Source organism: Calonectris borealis, chromosome 2 (genome assembly GCF_964195595.1).
Source record: "Calonectris borealis chromosome 2, bCalBor7.hap1.2, whole genome shotgun sequence".
In the NCBI taxonomy this organism is placed as follows: Eukaryota; Metazoa; Chordata; class Aves; order Procellariiformes; family Procellariidae; genus Calonectris; species Calonectris borealis.
In genome coordinates this window covers 160,684,636-160,708,440 of record NC_134313.1, presented here as the reverse complement: position 1 = coordinate 160,708,440, position 23,805 = coordinate 160,684,636, and the positions used below count along the sequence as shown (strand labels likewise).

General features: G+C 38.1%; 1 protein-coding gene across 1 annotated transcript in view; it reads right to left on the bottom strand.

Annotated features, from left to right (window-relative positions):
- The window catches only part of PTPRN2 (protein tyrosine phosphatase receptor type N2), a 674,564-nt gene that overhangs the window by 386,958 nt on the left and 263,801 nt on the right, over nt 1-23,805 (bottom strand). Inside the window, exons 9-10 of the mRNA XM_075144119.1 lie at nt 22,476-22,846; nt 2,584-2,670 (exon numbers count right to left, since the gene is read on the bottom strand). Of these exons, the coding sequence (XP_075000220.1) occupies nt 2,584-2,670; nt 22,476-22,846 (458 nt within the window). The remainder of the gene's footprint in view (nt 1-2,583; nt 2,671-22,475; nt 22,847-23,805) is intronic.

Here is a 23,805-nt window from a genome sequence, read left to right as displayed (position 1 = left end):
CTTACCAAACTCCAAAGCACAGGAAAAATCTAAAAATATAGGGAAGAATGAAAGATATTTGCAGACAAAACTAACTAAAGGTAGTAATGTATTTGTGAAGTAGTCCCTTTAAAATTAATTTTTTCAGAGAAAAGGACAAGAAAGTCTTAATTGAGAATTTAAAGAACTTTAGAAGAATTCACCACTCACCCTCTCTCCTCAGTTCTTCTTACACTATTCCTATTGAATGCAGTGGCTTTGTCTATACTCTCAAATTAACCCTGTGATTCTCATTGACATGTCTTTACTCTGAAATCTTTGCAATAGTCTAAAAAATTCAGGCCTACACTGTTACTTTCTTAACATTCAGAATTCTTGGAGGGAAAAGAGACAATTGAGAATTTTACACCAAGCTAATATTCAGGTCGGAGTGCAAAGTAGACTTTTTAAAAATCTGAATCTCTAAGGGAGTACTTTTAGTTGCCAGTAAAATAAAATAATTTAAATCGCCCATGGTGCCTTAGGCCAAGTAAAAAGCGTATTTCCTGAGAGGCCTCATTCTCACACTTTGATATGTCAAAGGTGGATTAGGAATAACCATGACATCAAGTCTTTCCTGAAACCCCTCTCTCCATGATGCCACTCAGAAGCTAACCAGAGCCTTCAAATTCATACAGTTTTCCAACGATATCTGTGTAGTGATGACAAAAGAACAAATCCAAAAAGCATTAATTCTTTGCTTGGTAAGACCTTTTTCTAAAGCCTCTACTACTGTTATATCTACTGGCCAGCTCCACATTTCTTTAGCATTTCATGGGTTTAACCTGAATCAAAGCATCTCATTTTCTTGAGTAAAGAAAATTTATTATGGGTGAATTCTTCACTAACTTGAGATTTGGGATAATCTTTCATAGATTTATAGATCTTTTAAAAAGGCGAAGACTGCGTTTGTGTTGATAGACAGAATATTTGGTCCTGTTTGGAGTTATTGTCATTCAAAACACACTTTTAAAATACTGACCATACAATACAAGTACTTTCGGTACAGTCATATGACTGCATATTAATAGACCCAAAATAACCAGATTCCCTAATGTTGCACATTAAAGAAAAAGAAAAGGTTGTTCATAGCTAGCTGTATCACTGGAGGGATATTTTTCATTAAAGAATGAATCTACAGCCTGCCAATTGCAATGTTGTTGTGATTTATCAAATGATAAAAAATAACCAAAAGGCTTTATGCTAACAATTAGAAAGGTAGGTGAAAGTGCTCTTGTACTGTAAATGAATGAAGTTAATGAAGCAGAACCCATTGATTCTAGCAGAGAAATTGTTCCATGGGATTACTCCTTTAAATGTGCAGCAGACTTTATCTGTTAGAAGTCAAAGTCAAGATTGCAAATTCTCTTTACAAGTAAGACCATAAACTCAGTTTTCATAAAAAAAAAAATTCATAACATAAAAGCAAAAAGACATTCAGCAATACAAAGAATTGTTCTAGCAAACAAAATATGGGAATATTTTCCTTCTAAACAACTAAAACCAATATGCCTGGTATTTGTTAGATTTCTAAAAAGATTTTCTCACCAGTAGTCTATTTCTCCCTACATACACGGCAGTAATCAAAGGGGTAAAATTTTTTTTCCAAAAAATAATAAACACTTCCACTAATGATGAAGCATCTTCAGACTTAATGGCTTAAAACACAGTATTAAATGATGAATTACATTCACTGGAACTGAAGGTTTGACAAAAGCTGATGGCAGCACAAGTAAGGCTGAGAAAGATGCTGCACTTCAGCAACCTGACTCATGGACCAAAACAAGCAGCCCAAACCCTCTGAAACATAGGCAGGAACTGGATGCTACCCAGACATCAGCTATTTTCTGTGCACCAAGATGTGACTTCTTTCCAGCAAGCTGTCAAAAACCTCCCACAGCTGACCTCTCTTTTCCATTACTTTTCTATCAAACTATTTTTATTTTCTGTTTTATAAAGGAAGAATTAAGTTTTGTGACGTAAATATTCCTGATTTCAGAAAATCCCCAGTCTAAAATTTTTTACCGGACATGGCAAATCATAACCTCCTAGTTCAGGAGATTAACATGCAGAGCATTCATCAGTGTGAATCATATGAAGAAAAATAGTAGCTCAACATAGCTGAACTCTCTGTCACTTGTTAAATGAGACTAAGCGGCACGACCTAGTGTGCCACATGCCAGACTCAAAGCCAGGGACCCAAGTTCTTATCCGTCTCTGATGTCATTTTTTCCCTTTAGCTATGCTGGGTATAATGACCCTTCACAAGACTTTCCTTACCTAGAGACTGTTAAGTAAGGTTGGTAATAGTTTTACAGCACTTTGAAGAGACTATTTTTCCCTATGGAAGCATAGGAAAATTTCAGTCTTTATATTTTTTTAAAAATAATTTGTTCCTAACTGTGTGTAGGGGACGTTATAAAGATCATCACGATATTCTTTTTTGTCTCTTGCATGCTCTCGTTAATTTTGGCATTAAAGATCAGCTATTTCCTTGCAAGACAAACTGTTCAAAAACAATGAGAAATCCAATAAAATAAAAAGGGGCAGATTCCATGTACGTACTTGACATCATCGAAGACGCTCATCTGCAGCTTCAGGAGATCTGCCACTTCCTTTATTAACTCCAAGCCCTTTTCCACACTCAGGGGGCTGTTGAAAGGGAGCAAGAAAACAGAGCATTACAAAAATGGAACTCATCAATACTTGAGAGGCTAAAAGTCCCAAAAGAGTTATCACCTTGGCCTCTTAGAGTCTGAAAGCCACCACTAACTGTATTCTTGTCACATAGTGATCGTGATATCAAGGGAATTGGGATCAGGTGCTTCTTCAGGCATGATGAATCACCTGAATTTTCCAGCAATAAGACAAACAATAAGGTGTAAATGGAATTGTTAGGAAGTGTAATGGGCCCATGATGCAGCAACCAGTTCATCTCAGTCCTCAATAAAAAATGTAATAAAGTAAAAGGACAGAAAGAGAGAAAAGGATTGACAAGACAAGGAGGGAAACAAACAATGAAAGTCAAATTGCAGGCTCGGTATCAAATGGACAAGGGAAAAGCATATTTTTAAATTCATTAGTTTTTAAAATGAATCTTCGCCCAGTGAAAGGATACAAAATTATTATGGATTTGAAAATAAACAATGGAGCAAGGCACACAGTCCAGAGGACACTGATTAGATACATAGGATTTAGTTTGGTGCATGCATGCACTGCTGACAGAACCCGCTTTAAATCTTTTTAACCTTTTTCAATGCCACATTTACATTTTTTAATTTAGAAAACAGGTTGCAATCAAGCCTAACACAACAGGACTGCTATCATTTAAAAAAGCACTTATCTAGATGCAAAACTTATATTTGCAAAAATTTCAGATTATTAGAGTTGTTACAACTCTAAAGATGCATTAAGAACATTCTGTCCCTAATATACAGATCATACCTTGTTTGGTTGTTGTTCGGTACTGTGGAACCAAGTACAAAAGTATTAAGAAAGTAAAAAGATAAGGAAATGATATAACAATGTCCAGTGAGAACAACAGATGCAACATTCTCTGTCTATATTGTGATTATAGAATTATTCTCAACATTGTCAAAGCCGCAAAGATCTTAAAATTAAACCCCACAACCTTGATACTTATCTAACTTATGCCACGGTGAATCAGAAACAATTTTGATGAGACTAACCCAAGGGAAAAAAGGTTCTGTATTTTTTCCTTCAAGGATTTATAACAAGTAGGAGAAGGAGGTGTCAAAAAAAGTATGTACTATTAGACATGATCTTTTCAGCTGGACTAAGGGGGAAAAAAGATTTTTTCAAAGCTCTGTACCTAGGTTATTATTTCTGCTTCACAGTGAAAGTTTTTTTAATCTAATTTTATATCATGGTAATCATTGTCACAATTTTATTTATTGTCTGCAATGAGCACTGTTTATTTATTTATTTATTGCACTGGATTCTGCATACACTGCCCTAAGGGCACCTCTATTTAAATAATGGGATGTCTCATGTGGATCTCGATTAGGATGGAATTGCTCAGCCTCCCTTCATGCTACTAACCCAAAATGCTCAAGAGACCTCCTGTCACACAAGCAGAGGTAGCCCCTCAAGGCACCAGATAAATTTAGAGTTTTTCTAGATGTCTAAGACAGAAATGTTCTTGTGTGAAAGTAGCAAAAGAATCTGATTGTTTCTGTAAGGAAAAAAATGTACTATAGATTATTCTTAAAACCCCTATATTTCAAGGACTGACAGTGGGTAGAAATGTGATTATTCCCATCACTATGAAAGAAGATTGTCATAATGACTCAGGGGCTTATGTGTTAATTAAATCTTTTCCCCCAAAGATGTTGGCTTAAATTTTATGGAAATGATTGGTGTCAGCAAGTGGGCTTTTACTGTAATAGCAAGTCTACGCAGCGGTGCAGGCCAAGTCTGCTGCGTGCACTGGTGTCGTTTTTTAACCAGGGGAGTCTCATTTGTAAAAGCTCAACCTCCTACTCCCTGCTTACCCCTCCTCCCCTGAAAAAGCATTCCTCAGCTTCAAAAACAAGGTAAGCTGCTACAAGCCAATGTAGCAACAGCAATGGGGGATGTAATCAGAGCATTTAAATACTACAACCCAGCAAGAATGCTGGAGAGAAAATGGCTGGAAGCCTGAGTTTCCAGAAGAAGTCTTAGTAACTCTCATCCAATACCACACTAAAACACATAGGTTCACAAACTCACACGCAGTTTGTTAGGCTAAGGAATTGTCATTCATAACAGCACGGGAAAGCTGCAGAACCAGTACTCTTTGGTACCAGTACTATTATTGATCACACTATCACAGTTGAGGATTCACATTAAGAATGATTAATTTATATCACAATATTTCCCAATGCAATTTTTCCAACTTCTTAACATTGATACTAGTACTGTTTATTACAGTTCTGTGACACTGTATTGTAGGAGAGTTGAATATTCAAAACCTTTCTCTAAAAATGCCAGAACGTCATTCTCCCCACTCTATTTCTGCTTTGCTTTTGTTTAGTGTTGCATTTGGCTCAGTGTTGCATGGTTTGTACAGCAATTGCCTTTAGCTTTGTTTACACAGAGAGAATACACCGTTCCTGGCAGCACAGTGTTAAGCAAACTAGCCTACCTTGCAACAGCACCGTACACCGACATCACCCGTCTGATTTCAGGTTTATACAAGGACTGTTACCAGAAGACAACTTGCAAACATCACCTATCCTCCTGCCCATGGTCCTCTCGCACATTCCCAGTGAAAGCACACAGTACTTGTGGAACAGCCGCTATTTGTGATCTTTCACGTACTACGCTTGGGTTTTGGCTTGCTTGATTCAGTCTTACATGGGAAGAAGTTTCTGTATTATGGAGTGGGGTTTTTCGTATGAATATGATTCATCTATTGATTGTGAGGGTTCAATAACTATGGAATTAATTCAAAGAACAGTGTTACATAAACCAAGAAAGGAAGACAAAAAATAGTTGTTCAGATAAGGAACAAATAGTGATACTCCAGACAGAAATTGTAATAGTAGAAAGAAGACTCTTTAGACAACCCTGATGATGAAACTATTTTACCAAGGCCAAAGACTTGGAGGAAAGCTAAGGGTCGGGGTAGGGTTCCCACTACTTTGTCTGAACTGTTAAGATGGTCATTTCAGTTCCCTGTAGTGGGGGAGGAGAAAGGGAAACCTCTTTTTGGTGGCGGGCCTTGCTGGCACTGGGAGCAGCACGGCACAGAGTCTCTGGGCTATGGCCCCTCAGTTTCCAGTCATGCTACAACACGGGTCCAACTGATACCCATTTTCTTTTGGGAACCTGTGATAACACATTTCACACACCAGTAATGGTGAACCCCTAAAAGAGAAATCATAGCTTACATAGGCCTCAGAGATACAAAGTATGTACTGGAAAAACCAAAAGCAGCAAAAGGCCTACCCATGGATGCTATTTATGCTTTGCAAGTTCTCTTGAGGCTGGCTAACCTTTCTATGCTAAAGAAAATTAATGGCCTCTGCAGTGTCTCTAACAGTCCTTGATTTTACCACTACTTTTTTTGATTGCCTTGAAGGTTTCTGATCGCCTTTGATCTAGATTTTGGCCTTAGGAAGAATAAACTGTTGGATGGCATAGCACCTTTTTGCAGATGACATAGCTGTTGCCAGCTGAGATCCTGAGATATTGGTTACTTTGGATTTCCCACCTTTGTTCTCATTTCACTTGCTGCAGATTTCTCGTTTGCATCTTCTTTCAAGTTAACTGTGCTAAGATATGATAATAGCAGCTAAAACAAAATGTGATGCACCTCACAGTTTAAAATAATTCTTCTGAGGTTCTTTTTAGGTTTCCAGTTCCAGTTCTTTACAGCTTGGAAGACAAAGAGAGTCAGAAAGTATAGAAAATTCATGTATAACTAACTTCCTTCCGTTGCTTTTAACGCCATCTCTATCTGTGAGTCGTACCCTAAATATTATTTTTCAGTTGACAGATGCAAACCCTACTGAACCGGTAGCAGAACTCTGTCTCACTCAGATGCCAATCTCTATCTCATATTATTTGTAGAATATACTTTGTTTGACAGGTTAATGACAATGAAGAAACAAATGGGGAATGAAATAAATATTTCCTTTGGGGTTTATGTAGATATATATAGGTTTAAAGTCTGGCAGAGTGTCATCTGCAAAATATTTCACTGCTGTTTTTGCTTAATCTCACTTTTCACAGCACAGCTCTTGCACTAAACTGGTTATACCTGCTGGAGCATATGGTTTATATCTCTCCTAAAAATAGCCAATGTTATATGGCAGTACTACATTATCCCTTCAGATGAAATGACTCCCCAGCTCAGTGCAAGACTCTGATGTCATGATTTAACATCATGACACAACCGTGAAAACTTCCCTATCTATTTTAACCATGTGAAAAATAAATAATCCAATCCATACCTACTTGTCTAAGCTAAAATAATCACAAGCCAATCAGCTCCCTATAACTTCATCAGGAGTTTTGCCTAACAAAAAAAAGGAGACCTAGGCTATAAAGCTATTTTATTTAGAGATGAATCTGAAATGAAAGTGCAGGAATAAATAACTCTTAACTTTAATGTGAGCTGCTGAGCACTTCTGAAAATTAGTGTAATCAATTTAAAAGCTCAGGAGTGAATTTGGGAGCCCAACTTTATGTAATTGTTTGTTAAAACGTTTCCACAAACTGTACTGGACATTGAATACAGGAAAATTAGTGAGTGGTGAAAATAATGTTCTTTCTCTTCCAATATCTAAATCCCTCCCAGTGAGGGAGCTGAGAACAGAAATATTTTAAGGAACAATCCACTTACAGAGGTAATTTAAATAATAGAACATTGGTTTATAATCTTCTTCTGTTATTGTCTGTTAAAGATTTCACTTTTCATTTGCTCAATTTACAAGAAAAATACAGTGATGAGGAGTCATTTCTAAAATCTAGTCCCAGAAAGTTAGCACAACTTAGAACAATCCCATTAAGTGATTTTCTTCTCAGTCACTACTACAAAATGTATAGAATTTGCCAGCCTGTTTTTTTAAATCTGTCTATACAATCCCACTATCTTCAGTGGTTTTATACATAAGTGAGAGAATATCTATTGCTGAACAAATTATGAATGAGGAATAGAATATGTCTTCATCTGGAAGAGGCTTATCAAGTTACCCCTGTCAAGACATCTTCCTGACCCTCAATTTCACTCTCCGTAAACAGAAGGCAATGATACCAACTTTCTTTGTCAGATGCCTAGTATTGTTATATAAAAGACTTATTATTTGACTTGCATCCCTTCTGGATGTAAGAATAGAAAGAGCAGCACTATTGGCTGTCCCTAAAGGCTATATATATTTCTCCCTACCAAGTATGGAGAAGATGGTGTAGTAGCAAATACCACGTAACCCGAAAGTTAATTTTTAGTTATAATAAAAACTTCCCTCGGTTTCCTACCAAAAATTTTGTTCCAAACTTTTTCAGCACAGGGGATCTGACTGGTTTCAGAGCTCACCTAGCTGATTTTAGAGTATATTTAGAGCACCTGAATCCAGGCGAAGATAACTTCTCCCTCACTGGTGAGTTAGTAGCTTTGCTAAATGCCTGCTGTGGGCGAATGGGGTAGGAGGCAAGAGTCTTATGGACCAGACGTGCCTCACGAATGGCCAATTAGACTACTCCAACAAAAGACTAGTGCTGAATATTGGATGCTGATCTCAAGACCAATTCAGCTTCATGCTGCAATTACCTGAACAATGCTACAAATGGATACCACGATTCTAAGAAATTCCCAAGATAACCTAAAAATCTGATGAGTGAGAACAACCACTTTGGATATTGAACTGTTTATTTTTGACCTGGACCTAATGATTTGTGCATTCAAGGATCAAAGCTTCCCCTTCTGGTTAAAGAACAAGAAAGAAACATGTAAATGAAGAAACAGGAGGAGTTCTGTGGGGAGCGACACTGGCAGCATGGCCAGCTTTGCATGCTGAGCTAAATGGAGCTCAAACACTAATAAAAGCCAGTGGGCAATGTCAAAGGGAACAAGAGGAAAACCAGAAGTAAAGAATGATGAAAACTATATGTTCTGTATTTCCCAACATGCCTGTCAAAACAATCCCATAAATTGATCCACTTTGGTAGCGAAAAATCTGATCCAGTTATATAGATGGCTTGATTGCTAGCATTTGCCAAACCTGCTCCCAGCCCAAGGAGAGCAACATGTAGCTCAATGTTACGCTGAGGTTATGTCAGTCTCGCAAGCAGTTGCTCTCATTTGCTTTTCCTCCTCCCAATTGCCAAACGTCTTCGGAAACCCACTTACTGAACTCTGAAATGCTCCCTTAGTGCCGTCATTCAAATTATGTATTGTCTTTACCAGACTGTACCTAGTACCCTTCCAATACTCTGTTTAGCAATTGTAATGCAGCACTATAATGGACATCCAATCAGCCCTGTCAGATTAGTTCAACTGAATCATTTTCTGCAAAAATGAAGTATAATCTACCGTACAGAAATAGGCCTGACATTGGGAATTGCACTCCTTAAACCTAAATGCCAGTCTAATCCCCAGTGAAATCTTAAGTAAGGTAGGGTTCAATCCACCTAAAATTTGCTTAAATCGGGACACAGGCAATGAAGGCCAGTTTGCCCATTTTTAAGACTGCTGAGCGCTGCACTAAAATTGCAAGGCATTTCTCTACAGCCTGAAAGTTGCCCAAGTGCTTAACCACAGTCCTCCCGGCAGTATCAGAAAGTGCATTTTCTGGAGAGGTAAATGCCACTCTCACACTCAGTCTCTCCTTTGCTATCCAAACTCAAGCACAGTGGCATCTCCACTCCACCTATTTCCTCGGAGAAGGTTCAAAAGTTTGGCTACACCTGTGTTCAGCTTGAATACTACTGAATCCACAGCTCAACTAGAGGAAGGTAGAAACTGAATCCAGAACCTAGGACTTTTGGGGAGGAGGCATTTTTTATTTAGATTAATGTTTACTTTAAAAACACTTTCATATTTACTAATGTAAAATGCACACATGCTCGAAAGCTAAGTTTGGACCAGCAGTCTTCCTTTCTCCTGAGTGCTGCAAGTTAAAAGTCATGTTCTCTCTTGCATGTTGTCTATCTTCCTCTGTTGCTTTTATGCCTGAAGATGAACTGCTGGGCCATCAAGAGGATGATGGGCTGTGCTGTCGCTCAGGGCTGGTACATAGAGCACTCTCCTAAGATGTGGGAGCTAAAACTACTCAGGCTAACTTCAGTAAGATCTCGTCCATCTCCTGCTTCACTTTCTAAACCCTGCAGTAATAAGCAGAAGACAGGCAGAAGATACTACACATAGTGCCTTTCAACACAGGAGCACTAGACACACTGGATCCCAGAATATCCTACTAGTTTGGTATGTCTCAGTGAAACAGGGAGATACCTTGCAGTCTGGGCTGTCTTCTGGAGTCTCCAAAAGTCCCTTCTAATCAGTGGAGGAAGGGAGGTGCCTAACCTTCCTGTGCAGGTTTGTCTTCACTTGTCTCTCAGGGAGCTCAGTGATGTCAAATGAAGTGGATGACATCCCCATACTTGGAGAAGATGTGCAGCATCCGGCAGCTCGAAGTTTGGCACCTAAATGAGGCAGTCTGGCCTCATTCTGAAATAACTGCATTTCAGCTTTAAACCTAGAAATGTGCCTCAAAGGTATTAACCACATGGATAAGAAGACAGATACCCAACACTCTTGAATACAGAAGATGAATGGACTAAATCTGTTGAAGAATTTAATTTCAGTAATCAACTTTTATTAAACAAAGAGAGGTACATGCAGATTATGCCCTGCAGGTGAAAACTTTGGGTTAGAACTGTAAGATTCTTTCACAGTTGGGTCTTTACTCCACAGATTCACGTTAGCAAAAATAATCTACCAGAAGACCTAGTCTGACAATCGCCTGGATACGTTCACCAAAGATTGGTATCTTCTAGTGGTGGTACTTTACTCTAGAAGCTAATCTGAGGCTTGACCTGACAAACATAATTTTGTTGGTCCTACCTATCTCTGTATTTACTTTGAGTGTTTATATCTAAGAGTTTTTAACAGTTGATCACTTAAAAGGCACACACAGGAGCTTCTTTCGTGTTGAAGATTTTCTTTTTTTAGTACTGATCTTAGATACATTTTTTTTCCTCTAGTCTTTTTAAATACTGAATTTTAAGAAAGATGCATTCCATAGTTTAAAATAATTATTTAAGAAAGTTTCACCTGGCCATTTTTCAAAAATGTCTTTGTGCACTGACATCAGATTGGCTTCCCCTCATTGACAGGGCACAGTCTATAACAGCATCACTTTCTTAATATGCAGCACAGTCTCCTTAGTACTGCAGATAAAAAGCTAAACCCGAAAAAACAAAATCAAAGTTCAGAAATATGGGTCTGGAATACCATAAGGAATGCTTTAGAGAGTCAAATAAAGAGGCCACCTTTAGGATGAATAATATTGAGGACTGGTTTTCTCTGGCTGCTAAAACCATTTGGCAGCAGCATGGGCTTTGACTAGGCTGCAGGCAAACTCCCTGCTGCTGGGAAGCTGGGAGAGCAGCCCGGCCAGTGCCAGCACAAGCTGCCACCCTCCCTCCACGCCTGGAAAAGAGCAGGTGTATTTGTCACAGGGCTCAGGCTGAGCGATGAGACTCTGAGGTGTATGGAGGGATTTCAGAGCTTCTTTAAAATATCTTACAGATACGCTAGGAACTGTCTTTTGCTTATTATTTGCTCTAACAAATACAAATGACTAAATCCAGTAGAGGCGGTCTATCTGAACAGGCGACAGTAGCTTCAGCACTTTTAACCACCCACCGTCATGGGCCAGTATCAGGCCTGATTCCTTTCACACCGTATCTCCACTCTCAGTGCATCGCTTGGCAAGGAGAAGCAGAGGAGCCAGAATGCCAGGACTTGAGTGCTGCCTCTCCATGGGCAAGGGGCTGGGGCAATCCAGCTATGACTGCTTTGCCTGCTAAAAGCAGTCAAGAGAAAAGGGTGAAGAGGGGGAAAGCAATTTCCAGTTCCTGCTGCTGGGATCAAGAAGGAGTGAGAAGAGCAATTGCTGAAGGAATAAAATAAAGTCCAAGATAATTCTGGAAAAGTTCTGAAGGAGGGTGAGACAAGTGGTTGGCTGAGAAAGATCTCTATAAGGACTACCTAAGGAGCAGCCTACCCTGGGAAAAACAACGCTGTGACAGGCAGAAACCATTAGTTCTTTTTTTTTTTTTTTGTCTTAGGCACTGTTGTGGTCACATTGCTAAAAGTCAAGAAAGATAGATGTTAACAAAGTTGTCCAGTTACAGTATTCAACATTGGTCTCAATTCCACGAGGAAAAACTTAAAAGGTGTGAGGGTTGCTATGAAATTGCCAGTATTCAGGCTGTTGCCCAAAGCCCTGTTGAAAAGTAACAAAACACCCGTATTCTATCCCAGGAGTACTAGAGACACCTGACCAAATAAATGAGAATATTACACACAAAAAGACCAGATTCCAATTGATTCGGTATATGATTCAAGTGGTCAGATACAGGAATGGTGCCATTTTATCCTTACATGAACCTCATGAAACACATGAACCTCGTGTTTCCGGATTGGGATGACAATCTCAGCCATGCGCTCTATTTCCACATGCACCCACTGCACTGCAGCCTAGGCAAAGAGCAGGCAGAGACCAGAAATCGGTCCCTCTTGCCTTATACCCTGCAGCAAGAGTATTCCTTCTGAAAATAAATAAATAAGATTATGGTATAATTCTACAAACAATTAGTTAACGTGGTTATGTATATGCTCATTACTTATAAAAATCTCTCTCTTTTTTAAAAATCTCCTGCTGAACTCTTGACCTCAGTGATATGTATTAGATTAGTTTGTGTTTTAGAAATACATGGCAGGAAAATGGGCCACCTATTTCAGGATTTGCATGCCTTCTTTTAAATTTTCATGTCTGAAAATATGTGCCACCATACCATGGGCAGGATTCATGTATCTAAACACAGCAAATCTTTTCTTCGAAATTCTCCACAGCCTCAGAGCCGAGATTATGAGGAGTTTTAAGAATACATTTTCTTTTTTTTTTTATTTTTCCCCAAAAAGGACTATTTTTGTTAATGTCTATTATTCTGTCACACTTATTCCATCTGAATTTCATCTACCATTGTGCTCCTTAATCCCTCAATGTATTTAAATCCATCTGGAATTTTCCTAAATCCTCCATAGTTCTTCCTAACAGAGACAATTTGCCCATGGGGTACCACTAATCTCTCTACACGCTGAGAAGCAGCAGTTCATGATGAATCTCATAACCAGTTCTTAATCCACAGTGACAAGTGACACCCTGGCCCTTGCTCTGCGACTTACTCTCCTTAAAGTCGGTATGAAGAGCATCCCATTTATCTCCTGTTGATTTGAAGGGTAGGTACAACTTGCAGTTTTGCAGCTTTTCTCCTGGGAGAGTCTGATGTATCTCATCAGAAGGTGCTTTGCTCCTGAGGGTCTTCCAGGTGCGGTGCTGCCGCGAAGGAGAAGAGAGAGTCCCTGGCACCACCTCCTGGAGGCCGAGGCTCAGCGATATAAGTAGCCAAGACTTAAAATGTGAATAGTAGCTTATCATTGATGTGGTCTCAGAGTCAGTGATCACAGCACTTCTCCACCTCAGAGAAGCTGAAAACAATACTAGGAAAGCTTTTATTTTAAGGACACAGATTAATTTTTTTGTTTTTCTCTTTTATTCTTTTTTTTTTTTTCCTGCTAAGATTAGTAAATATTTTAACAAGCAACATAATGGGAAACTCAGCTACTGAAGTATGAAATAGAAGGATGTGAACCTTTCTGTGTGCAAATTTCAGTAGTAACTGAACTATGGAAGAGCTACTGATGCCATCACAATAAACAGACGTAGCTTTACCAAGGTTCCTCAAGAGATTTTCACTCCCCTCTTCCCACTGACTCCTATCTCCTGGGAATTGGTTTCACGGTGCTTTCTAGCACACCAACACCACTATTCTCTCACCTGAATGGTCACTTACCAAACTGGCTGATTTAGCTGCTGGCTACCAACATCTGAGCCACATGCCCTACAATCCAGAGGAAAGATGTTGCATTTGCCTGAGGAGGGAATAAATGGTGTATGGTGTCATCTACACATGCCTCATGGAAGGAGTGAGTGCTCCTGCCACCTTAGGTAGCACAAGGCATGTCAGAGAAGACATGGCAACACAGTGACATGACTCTCCCATTCTCATCAGGTTGGCAACTGCTGGTATAAAGCTACTGAATCCAGCCTTCTTCAACTCCGACTTCTCTTTTTCCAGACACAAAGGAAGTCTCACTTATCGCAAGAAAGATGCATATTATCCACACAATGGAGAAGAGACTGAGACATTAGAGTGGTTTGCTCCAGGTCACAGAGGAGGTAAGTGGCACAGCAAGGAATACTGGGAACATTTTAACATCAAAGTTAGCAGTGATGCTTCAAGTCCATAGCGTTACCCAGCCTGCCTCGTCTGTCTGAGTTTGTCTTTTGTCTGTGTTTCAGTGTAGAGAAGGAATGTATTTCAGCGCTAAATGGATTTAATTTGGTTTGAATGCGGTCTGTAACTTAAATTTAGTTAAATAATGATTAATTTTGTAAATCGTTCACATTTATTCAGGATTCATGAAAGCAACCAGATAACTTGTGAGCACAGAGCTACTCGACAGATTGTGTGAGAGCTGCCTGACTTCACAGCACTGTTATCATAATTGTTTTAAGGACACTGCAATTTTATTGGGCTGCATTGGACTGCAGTTTCGTTTTTCTATGCATGTTTTTCCACAAAGGCTTTATTAGCCATAAAACCTTTTCAAGCTTACTTCTGTTTTGACAGCTCAGCAAATTCCCACTTTCCGTAATTTTTTCCCTCTTTTCCCACCACCAGTAAGTGTGAATTTAAACCTCTTAATACAGACAGATTCAAGTCCGGACAAATATGTAACACAGATGACACTTAGTAAAAATAAATGGCTGTGGTCAGGCTATGAAGGTCAGAGGAGATAATGGCATCACTCACATGAGAGTGATAGAGAAGTCGAGAAGGATCAGCTCTCTAGAGTTATAATGGAATTGTGACACTGTGCCAGCCTGTACTTGCATTACTTCAAACACGCACTACCTCCAGCTGTGTTAATAGCAACAAATTCATACAGATGCTTTGTCGCTAGCAGAAGCATGGAAATAATGGCAATAATCTGTGCCATAATTGTGATATCCTCCTTTCTGAGAGTGAAATGGATACCAAAATACTCCCCAATGCATTTTAAGCTGAATGTTAGAAACAGCGCTGGAGTCCACTTGTCATGAACCCCAAATCTCTGATGCAAAAAAGCCTTGAAAATGCAAAATTGTTCTTTCATATCAAATTACTCCTTCATTCAAGTAATTAATAAATGAGATTGAGGACAACTGATGATACAAATTTTAATGCATTTCTGACTATTCATTCTTTCCTTTACTTCATATCTTCCCTCTTCCTTTAAGGCAGCTTAAAGCCCAGACCAATTTGTAATACAAATAGTTTAAATTACAAATGACAAAGAATATCCAACAACCTAGTGTCAAAAGAAAGAAGTTAAAGAAACACAGGTTTCCCGAAAAAGCCGGTGCATGATACCCGAACAAGGGATGCTAACGTGGCAGAGAAAGCATGGAAAGACAGAAATGGGAATGTCTGGGAATGTCTCCTCTGGGAAACCAGGCCAACAGCCATATCTGTTCAGCTAAGTGGAGAGATACAAATGTGAGCCAGTCTTTGTGGCACTGCTGGGGACTCCAGGCGCACTCCTACAATTACCCGTTGCCTGTCGTCAACTCAAGGGACCAGAATGATTCCTTGCCATTACCATTGCTAGTGTGACAGATCGGCTGGTCACCAGCTACATCAATTCAAAATTTGGCTCTAGATGTTTCTCTAGAGGTAAAAATTCACAGCTGGTCCCAATAGAAAGCAGAGGAAATATCTGAGGAAGTGAAGCCCTAAGAGGAGGGAAGGATGGACCCTTGGAAGGACTCTTCTCTTGTAAAGTGATCTACATCAGCAGGTGAGAATCATGTTCTGGGACAGTATATTTCAACAGATGTTGGAAGCACATAAGCTAAGGGCAACAGAAGTAGAACAGACTCTCATCTTATCTCTGCACATACAATAGATAAGAAGAAACTCAAAATATTCAAAGCTGAACTCTCATATTGAAAAAAAAACCACCAGTATTTATTGCTCTCTATGGCAAAGCTACAGGAACCTGTTATTTTCTTGTGCATGAATAAGGAGCATGAAGTATCATTTTCCTATGGGAATACATAATAGCAGAATTAAGACAGTGAAGCAGTAATGTGGGGGATATGACCTCTGCCACTTTCTAAGTATCACAAGGAAACTGGAGGATTAAAGAGGGAAAAATGATTTTATGTCTAGAAAACTCTAGGGAATGTGATTAATTACATGTGAAGAGTTAGCCAACGAAGATTCTAGATTTATGTCTCTCCACCAGTTATGGTGCTGAAACACAATGACAGAATTGTCTCTGCTGGATAGATTCATAGGCAAGTATTTTCCATCTGTATTATTTAGGTAGGGGGTCAAGCTATGTTATCAAAAGCAAAACTTTTGGCTTTAAAATCAATGATGGATGTTTATGGAATTTATTTATACAAGAGTAGATACAGCTAGGGAAAGTGACAAAGTAGGGGATAAAAATTTTACATTTAACTTCTTTTTTAATGTGAGCAATGCTGTCCCTTGCTGATTTTAACAGACTTCAGTAGCAAGAGCTTTTATGGTTTATGTACGTTTATAATTCCTTTTAGTTTTTAAAGCTAGTTGTAGAAGTTAAGTGAAGAATATGCACAGACCTTTTTCCCTTGATAAAGTGCACTTGCAGGAGGAATAACCATTTCAAAGAGGACATTGAGATATGCACAGAAGGTCAAATTAGTGTTTCTGTTTGTATATAAGTATTAAAGGACAAGAACATTTTGTTATTATTTTCTGAAAAATAGCTGAAAAGCCTCATGCAATACAAAAGCTCAACTTCCAAGAAACATCAAGACAACAAAGAACAATAAAACCTATCAGCCCTGTTTCATTGCTGTTGATATTGTGATTCCTTTTCTCCTATTTATTTTAAATTTCATTTTTAAATGCAATTAAAATGTGCTAAATATTTTAACCTGATAAGGGAAAAAAACAATGAAGATGATAAAAATACAATTCTTTAAGGACTTGCTTAGGAAAACAGAAAACTTGGGGAATAAACCAAGAGTTCTGTAGTACCCAGCTTGAGGGTCCTAACCTGAACACCATCCCGCGGAAAGTAATCATTATATGCAAAGCAGTATCATTTATCACCTTTGTAAAGGTGGAGAAATAATAACAAGCATTTGGAATTAACCTAACCCTTCAGCACGTTAAAGGGGTCAGGCTAATCATATTCCATAGCAATTTTGTACTATGAACACAAGATCCATTTTCAACTTTTTCACAGCATCTGAGCAGAATACCAGCTACCTAAATTAATGCATAGAAAATGCACGTATGATCCAATAAAATTAACATGTTGTGAACAGATTTACAGACTATATAATTTTACATAGACAATCTGGAATTGAGAGTTAATATATGACAAAACATGAAATATTCAGGAATTGACCAATACAACAATGCCAGAAGTTGGCTCACACCTAACAGAGCTGCCATGAGCTGCCTGTGATCCTGTATTTATACAAAAAACTTCAAGTACATGCATGCTGATAAATCACAAAACAGGACAGGTTCCTCTGCATTGGGTGTCCAAGCATGGCTTCAGAAAAGGATGACTTGACTTTGAAGCTCGAAAGACTATGATAAGCAGTGAAAAGAGATGAACTTTCTACTCTCAAATTAGAGTTTTTTTCTTAGTGCATTTAACTATTCAATCTCATATTTAAGAAATTGTACGCCAGCTTGACAATTTAAACTGCTGAGCATGCAGCAGCTTGCATTTAGTTTTACTGGAGGTGGCAAGAACTACACGTTCTGGAAAGTCAGGCTTTGGGTTTCCTCATGAGGGACTCAGGAGGCTAAACATTGTTTAAATGATTTGATTGTGGGATCTTGGCCCTCAGCTTAGAGCATATCCTGCCAGACAAATGGAAGTCTTGGCATTATTTCCAACTAAAAAAAAGTTTTCCATACTTGAAGAACTAGAAGTTCAGAAAATAGGAAGAGTTCTTTGGTCCAAAGGCAAAGAATCCTCTGATTTGAGAGCTCACATTGACGTATCCCTGCTATAATGGAGAGGTATTTTATAACTACCGCCAAAATAGCATACGAATGAAAAGAACCTCCTGTAGATAACTTTGTTTTATAAGATTACTTTAGAATTTCAGAGCTAAAATTAGTAGAAACAGGTCAAGGCAGTTACACTGAGAAAGAAACAAACCTCATTCACACAAATCCTACAGTGGTACAATACCAATGTTTTGAAGGAGAAAAGAGTAAACAAAGTAAATCACCCAATTTGATTGGTTTCTCAGCATAATAAAGTGCTGAAGCAGCACAGTGGAGGATTTGCTGGACAATTTTCTACACTGAAACTGTCAATTCATTCTGAAGCTTAGCACTGATGGATATTATGGATTGGTATGGATTGCACTGCTCCAACCATCTGAAAGGTCACTCGACAAACACAGCAGGAGTGACCTATTGTTCTTGCCATTGACAATCAGACTGCCGTTTTGAAAAGTCTTTAAACTATCACAAATCTTTTCTTCAAGTATTACATGGAAATGTTTATCTTTGCTTTGTGGCACAATTAAAAGCTGGCATCTTAGGAGTTCACTGAAGCAGTCTTAATATCTCCTTGGGTCACACTTGCAAAGCCATGGAAGCCTGAGGATCTAATAGTGAATGCATCACCCCTGACATCTGTCAACTATACCACCGAGTATAATCTTTTCAGTTCCATTTTCAGATCAGGGGGTGAAAAGAACTCAAGCTATTATCCCCAGTGTACAAATATATTGGACAACTTCCCTTTCTCACCAAAAGACCACCGTTTCAGCTGAACAAATGAAGCTTCGCTGCTCCAAAAAAGCGTGGCCAATAAAAATTGATGGATTGAAACTATGACCTATCGCTTTATGGAAGAAGAAGAAAAAAACATACAAAGATAGTAGTATTGGAAAATAAATAAGTACCTCTAATGTTATATCTTGGCATTTCATTTTGTGTGCACAAGTTAAGAGTGGATTAAAAAACCCCACCTAAATCATAATTTTAGGTTTATAATCTTAAATGTGTTAATTGTTGCAAGAAAGATACTTCACATATGAATTTGTCTAATAGGCTGTTAGAAAGATATATTTCATGCCTACCTTTAGCTCCAGCTTCCTCTCTATTTAAGAAAGAGAACTTTAAAAAAAGCATAAAGATCTAAACACAAAATATCAAAGATCAGCTGTGAAATCAATTTCCTGAGTACTTACAGAATACAATCACCCCTCAAACAGGAGTGATTTTAGACTGACGTAGATTAAAGATCTGACTAGGAATGGTTCCAGCCCCTTTACTTCACTGTATAAATATAACATGTGTGTACAGTTATATATAAATGTGTAGTATACACCTAAGCCATTTGCTCATACTATTTGTTTACTGCAAACAGCCAGTAAGGTTTTTGGTACAAAAACTTAATGATACAGGAAGCTTACTAAAGAAATGTTCCTTAAATGGACATTAAAATTTCTCTTCTGTGCAGTGATAGTTAACAAACATCCCTTTCTCTATCCTCTGTCCCCCAAGAAAAAATACAATTGCAGCAACATTCATGAAAACAAGTCCTTACTGAAACTCTTGGCTACAGTGATCGAATTGCTCTCTAAGGCCACTTTATGTACTAAAGAAATGGTTGTGGAAAATACCAGTACGTAACAGATCCCTCAACTGCTGTAGAAAGTATTTCACTGTTTCTGCCCAGTGGACAAGTCCATTTTTAGCATGTGGAATTTCCTGAACAGGTTTTGTTATTCTTATAAAATTCCAGAATATATAAATTTTGTTTTGCAAAATGTGGGGTTTTCATTTTACTCTTACATTTCAGATAGAACTATTCAAAACAAACAAGTTTAACAACAACAAAAATTAAACCAGTATGTTGAGGAGTTGAAATGCTGAGGAGGGTCAAATCACTGAAGAGTTATAAGTCACTGGCTAAGAATCCTGAACCAAGTTGCAGATAGAATGTAACATAATCCTGGTACAAAAGGAATTTTTCTTTAGTTCAACTCAATCAGCTAATTCTCTTTAACAATTAAATAATTCTAGATTAGGAACTGGAAAAAAAGCATGAAAGCTTATTCTCTTTTTCTCTACGGTGACTTTGGAGAAGATGACATCTAGTTGTACTCAAAGTGGTAAGAATATAATGAGAAGTTATCAATTAAGTTTTCTGAATACAGATAGTATGTGCTTTGTGTAATGAGCTGGTTACCATTAAAAACTAAAATTGATTTGATAAACTTATATTTTTGTATTCAACCATTTGAATTAGTTTCATCTAACTCATTGCAAATTTTTTCTCATAATTTCTGAGCATTTTTAACAACATCCCAATGATTATCTAAAAGCATCTTGCCCAAAAGTTACTAAAATTGTAATAATCTAGTATTTCAGAAAAGTCCTTTTTGTCTTTCTGATATTGAAAATGGTAAAGAAGCTGAACAAATCTATGCTAAATTATATTTGTATATATGGAGTCCTCTAGGACCAAGAACTTTTGGACAAACGACCCTCTTCAGGAAGTTTCATTGAATAATAATAGACACAATTCGGGGAAAACCCATCAGCGGGGGAGTAGCTAGGAAGAAAACCAGGTAAGATGACACAGTGAAGAATCTACATGCTGTGAAGACTGGAAGTCAGAACATCTCCCATTACATAGAGCTGGGAAAGCTCTAAGCTTTTAGAGAATTTATGAGCCAAATAAGTCTGGATGGTCAAGGGAGATGGTGTCATTAAGGTACTGTTGGATATAAAGCCGCCTACCAGACTGATGTGAGTTAAAAGGCCTGGGGGAAGTAGCACTGAGCGGGGGAAAAACTGGCTTCTACTGCTTCACATATTATTCATAGGCAGGAACCAAGAGGTGTGGTTAAGCTAGAGCATACCATCAATTTCTGGTAGACTGGTTTCAAAAACAAAGAAGGAGACTCCTGAGTGCCCCCTTGACAAAAAGCAAACAGAAATGTAACCTACCTGAAGGACTAAGGTATCACCTAGACAAAAAACTGGAAGAATACTCTCTAACACCTGGCTTTCTCCTGGAGCAGGTTCTTGAGAATAGTGAGCCTGCTACAGGAACTAGTCAACGAAAACAGCTGAAAAGTGTAACTGCAAAAGCAGTTTAAAACTGGTTAATTAAATCCAAAGCACTTGGTCATTAAATAATGATTAACAGTGGTTATTGTCACACAGACATGTTAACAGAAGCATGAGGACCTCAAATAATTTGGGACTTTCCTTAAAGCAAGTACTCCAAAACTCCCAAAAGGTCTTTTCTGAACTCTAGAGCTGGATTTCTTTAGAAAGTGAATAAAATTTAACATTAAAATGGTAAAAATAAAACTCAGAATGAGACAAGATAGCAATGCAAGGATCTGTTAACTCTCATACCCACTACGTCCTCACAATGTGAGCCCTTTCCTTCAGCATCTCTCATTCCAGTAACTAAATAACTTTTATTTTCTGCAGGGTAACCTCTAAGTCCTTGTGAAATATATTCCTTCCGTTATCTCTGAGGAACGGGTGTTTGTTCCCTACTTTTTGAGAAGTCCCTGTCTCTGTCTGTCTCTGATGTTTGCAGGCTGCCAAGCCTCAGCTTTCACTCTCCTCTCTTCTGCCTGTCCCTCCATGCACCATATAAAATCTCTTCCCCCCAAATGGCATCCTTCCTTCGTGATCCCATCTTTCTCAAGTGTGGCCCCTGGGAGAAGACGAACAAGCAGCTGTCCTCTGATACCCAGCCACATGCATTTCAAAGCAATACAGTGTGGTAAAAACAAGAATCCTCCACAATCCTATTGCCTTCGATCCCATTAATAAGTTTGAGACAGTCAAAAGAGTCAATCCATGGTACAGAATTTTCAGTCTCAGTTTCTCTATAATGCTATGCAGAGGTTTGTAAGCCCATCCTAGAAATTCCTAATTCTCACAGAAGATGAGTTGGGATCCCTAACCAAATATAAGATTGTTCTCACAGCGGGGGAAGGGATGTAAAAGTGCCCACATGGTTCTAAATTCCCAAATGTTCCTATAATAAACTGTGTATCACCAGGGGAAAAAAGCTGTCTTTTGAAAGTATAGTATTAAATGTCAAATTCATTAGTGACATGACCTGAAATCATTAGGTCTTTCTTTCTAAACTAGCTGCATATGTGATGTTTGGATTCCTATATGTGTTATTTTCAGATCAAAATGAAACCACTGAGAAAACACTGTGCTTTATTATTGTGTGTCAGTTTTTGAAAGAATGACTCAAGCATTGATATTTAGGCTACTTTCAAGTCAAATATTTAAAGCCCACATCCTAACCATAAGCACACTTACTGACATATTGGAAGGTCACTGGAACATGAGACGATAGAGAGAGGTCTAAGCAAAAGACCTACAAACTAAGTATCTTCCGCATTGGAGGAAAGGCAACTGTAAGAAAATGAAACAGTTTTCTTGTATTTTCATCAAAGTACCGAACAGGTTCCAAACAGTTTCAGATGTATTAAAAATCAGACCTGTGGCATTTTCCTCTTGTACATTTATATTTCATTAGGTGCAATGACTTTATCTTTTCTCGAGTTAAAAATGCCATTCAAATTGGCTGCTGTACTTACTCTTTCACTGTCACAATATAGCCATATTCTTTCTCCTTGGAAGACTTCACTTCTAGTTGTAAGCCTTGTCCCATATTTTTCTGAGGCTCCTCATAGGAGTTTCCGCCCTGCATTAAAGCGTTCTTAATCCAGTAGCGGGTTTCGCTCAGGTCTTTGGAGTCAGAGTCACTGTTCTTTGCAGCTGTCAGTTCCCTTGAGAAAGTCTCACTTTTTACATTTTCCACACCAGCATTTATTTCTTCTGAGGAAGAAGAGTCAGTGTCTTCAGATTTCTTGGTTTCTGCCTTAGTATATTCTTCAGGTATGAGGTCTTTAGGCATATTTTCAGGTAATGCATTCTCATCCAAAAAGTTAACTAGTTTTGCAGTGTTCTGTATTAAAAGAATATTATTATTTTTAAAACTAAACACAGGAATGTTATACTAAACCAAACCTGCATATAATCTTTCAAACTCTTTTTGATATGGTAGAGTCTGTTCATACAAATGTCACATGGTCATTTTCTTAATTCCTATATGCTCCCAGACTATGTAAGAACATAATGTTTATTCAGTAATAATAAAAGAGCATTAAATTATGCCACTATATTTTTCAATAGTTTTAATAAGGGCAAAGAAATTCTTCGCCCTTAACAGTTACTTTCTTCATCAAATATCACAGAATCTAGATAGCCTTTTCTCTGTCTTGAACAGCTAGAAGTAAATGCTGATGGTATTTTCATAGTGTTCATTTTCATGTGTCTATGTGTTTAAGTATTGATGAGAATAAAACTTGGTTATCAAATAAGTTATTGAAAAGGAGAAATAATAGAAATATCCATCAATATGCCTAAGTGTTAGGACTGGAAAGATGCATACTTCTTGGGTCTCACAACTAATAACCCAGGAAGGGGAACAGATATTATGTGATGAATTATATTTCACTTATTCATTGCTAGAAATTGTGACAAACTGTTGGTGAGTGATCCACTAAGCTAAACATATGATCACAGAAGTAGATCTGTCTAATAAATTGAAACAACAAGCAAATGAGCAAAAGTCAAAACACATGCCTGGAAAAATTCGTTAGCCAAGCATTTGGGAGGAAATGATGGCTAATGGGCCGTCTTTGTGCTCTGTGTCACAATATATTCTTTTCTATCACATCCCCTATTCAAACTGTCACTAAGAAATCTATACATGGGATCCTCTGTAAGTCTATTGTGAATGCAGCACTTCATTCCTTGAAGAATTTCATGTGGGTGGTTAAAGCTTCTGCCACATTGTCCACTTGTGTGTTTTCCTTGCTTGGTAGAAGGGCAGCTACTAAAGAGATTTTACTGTGAACAGAA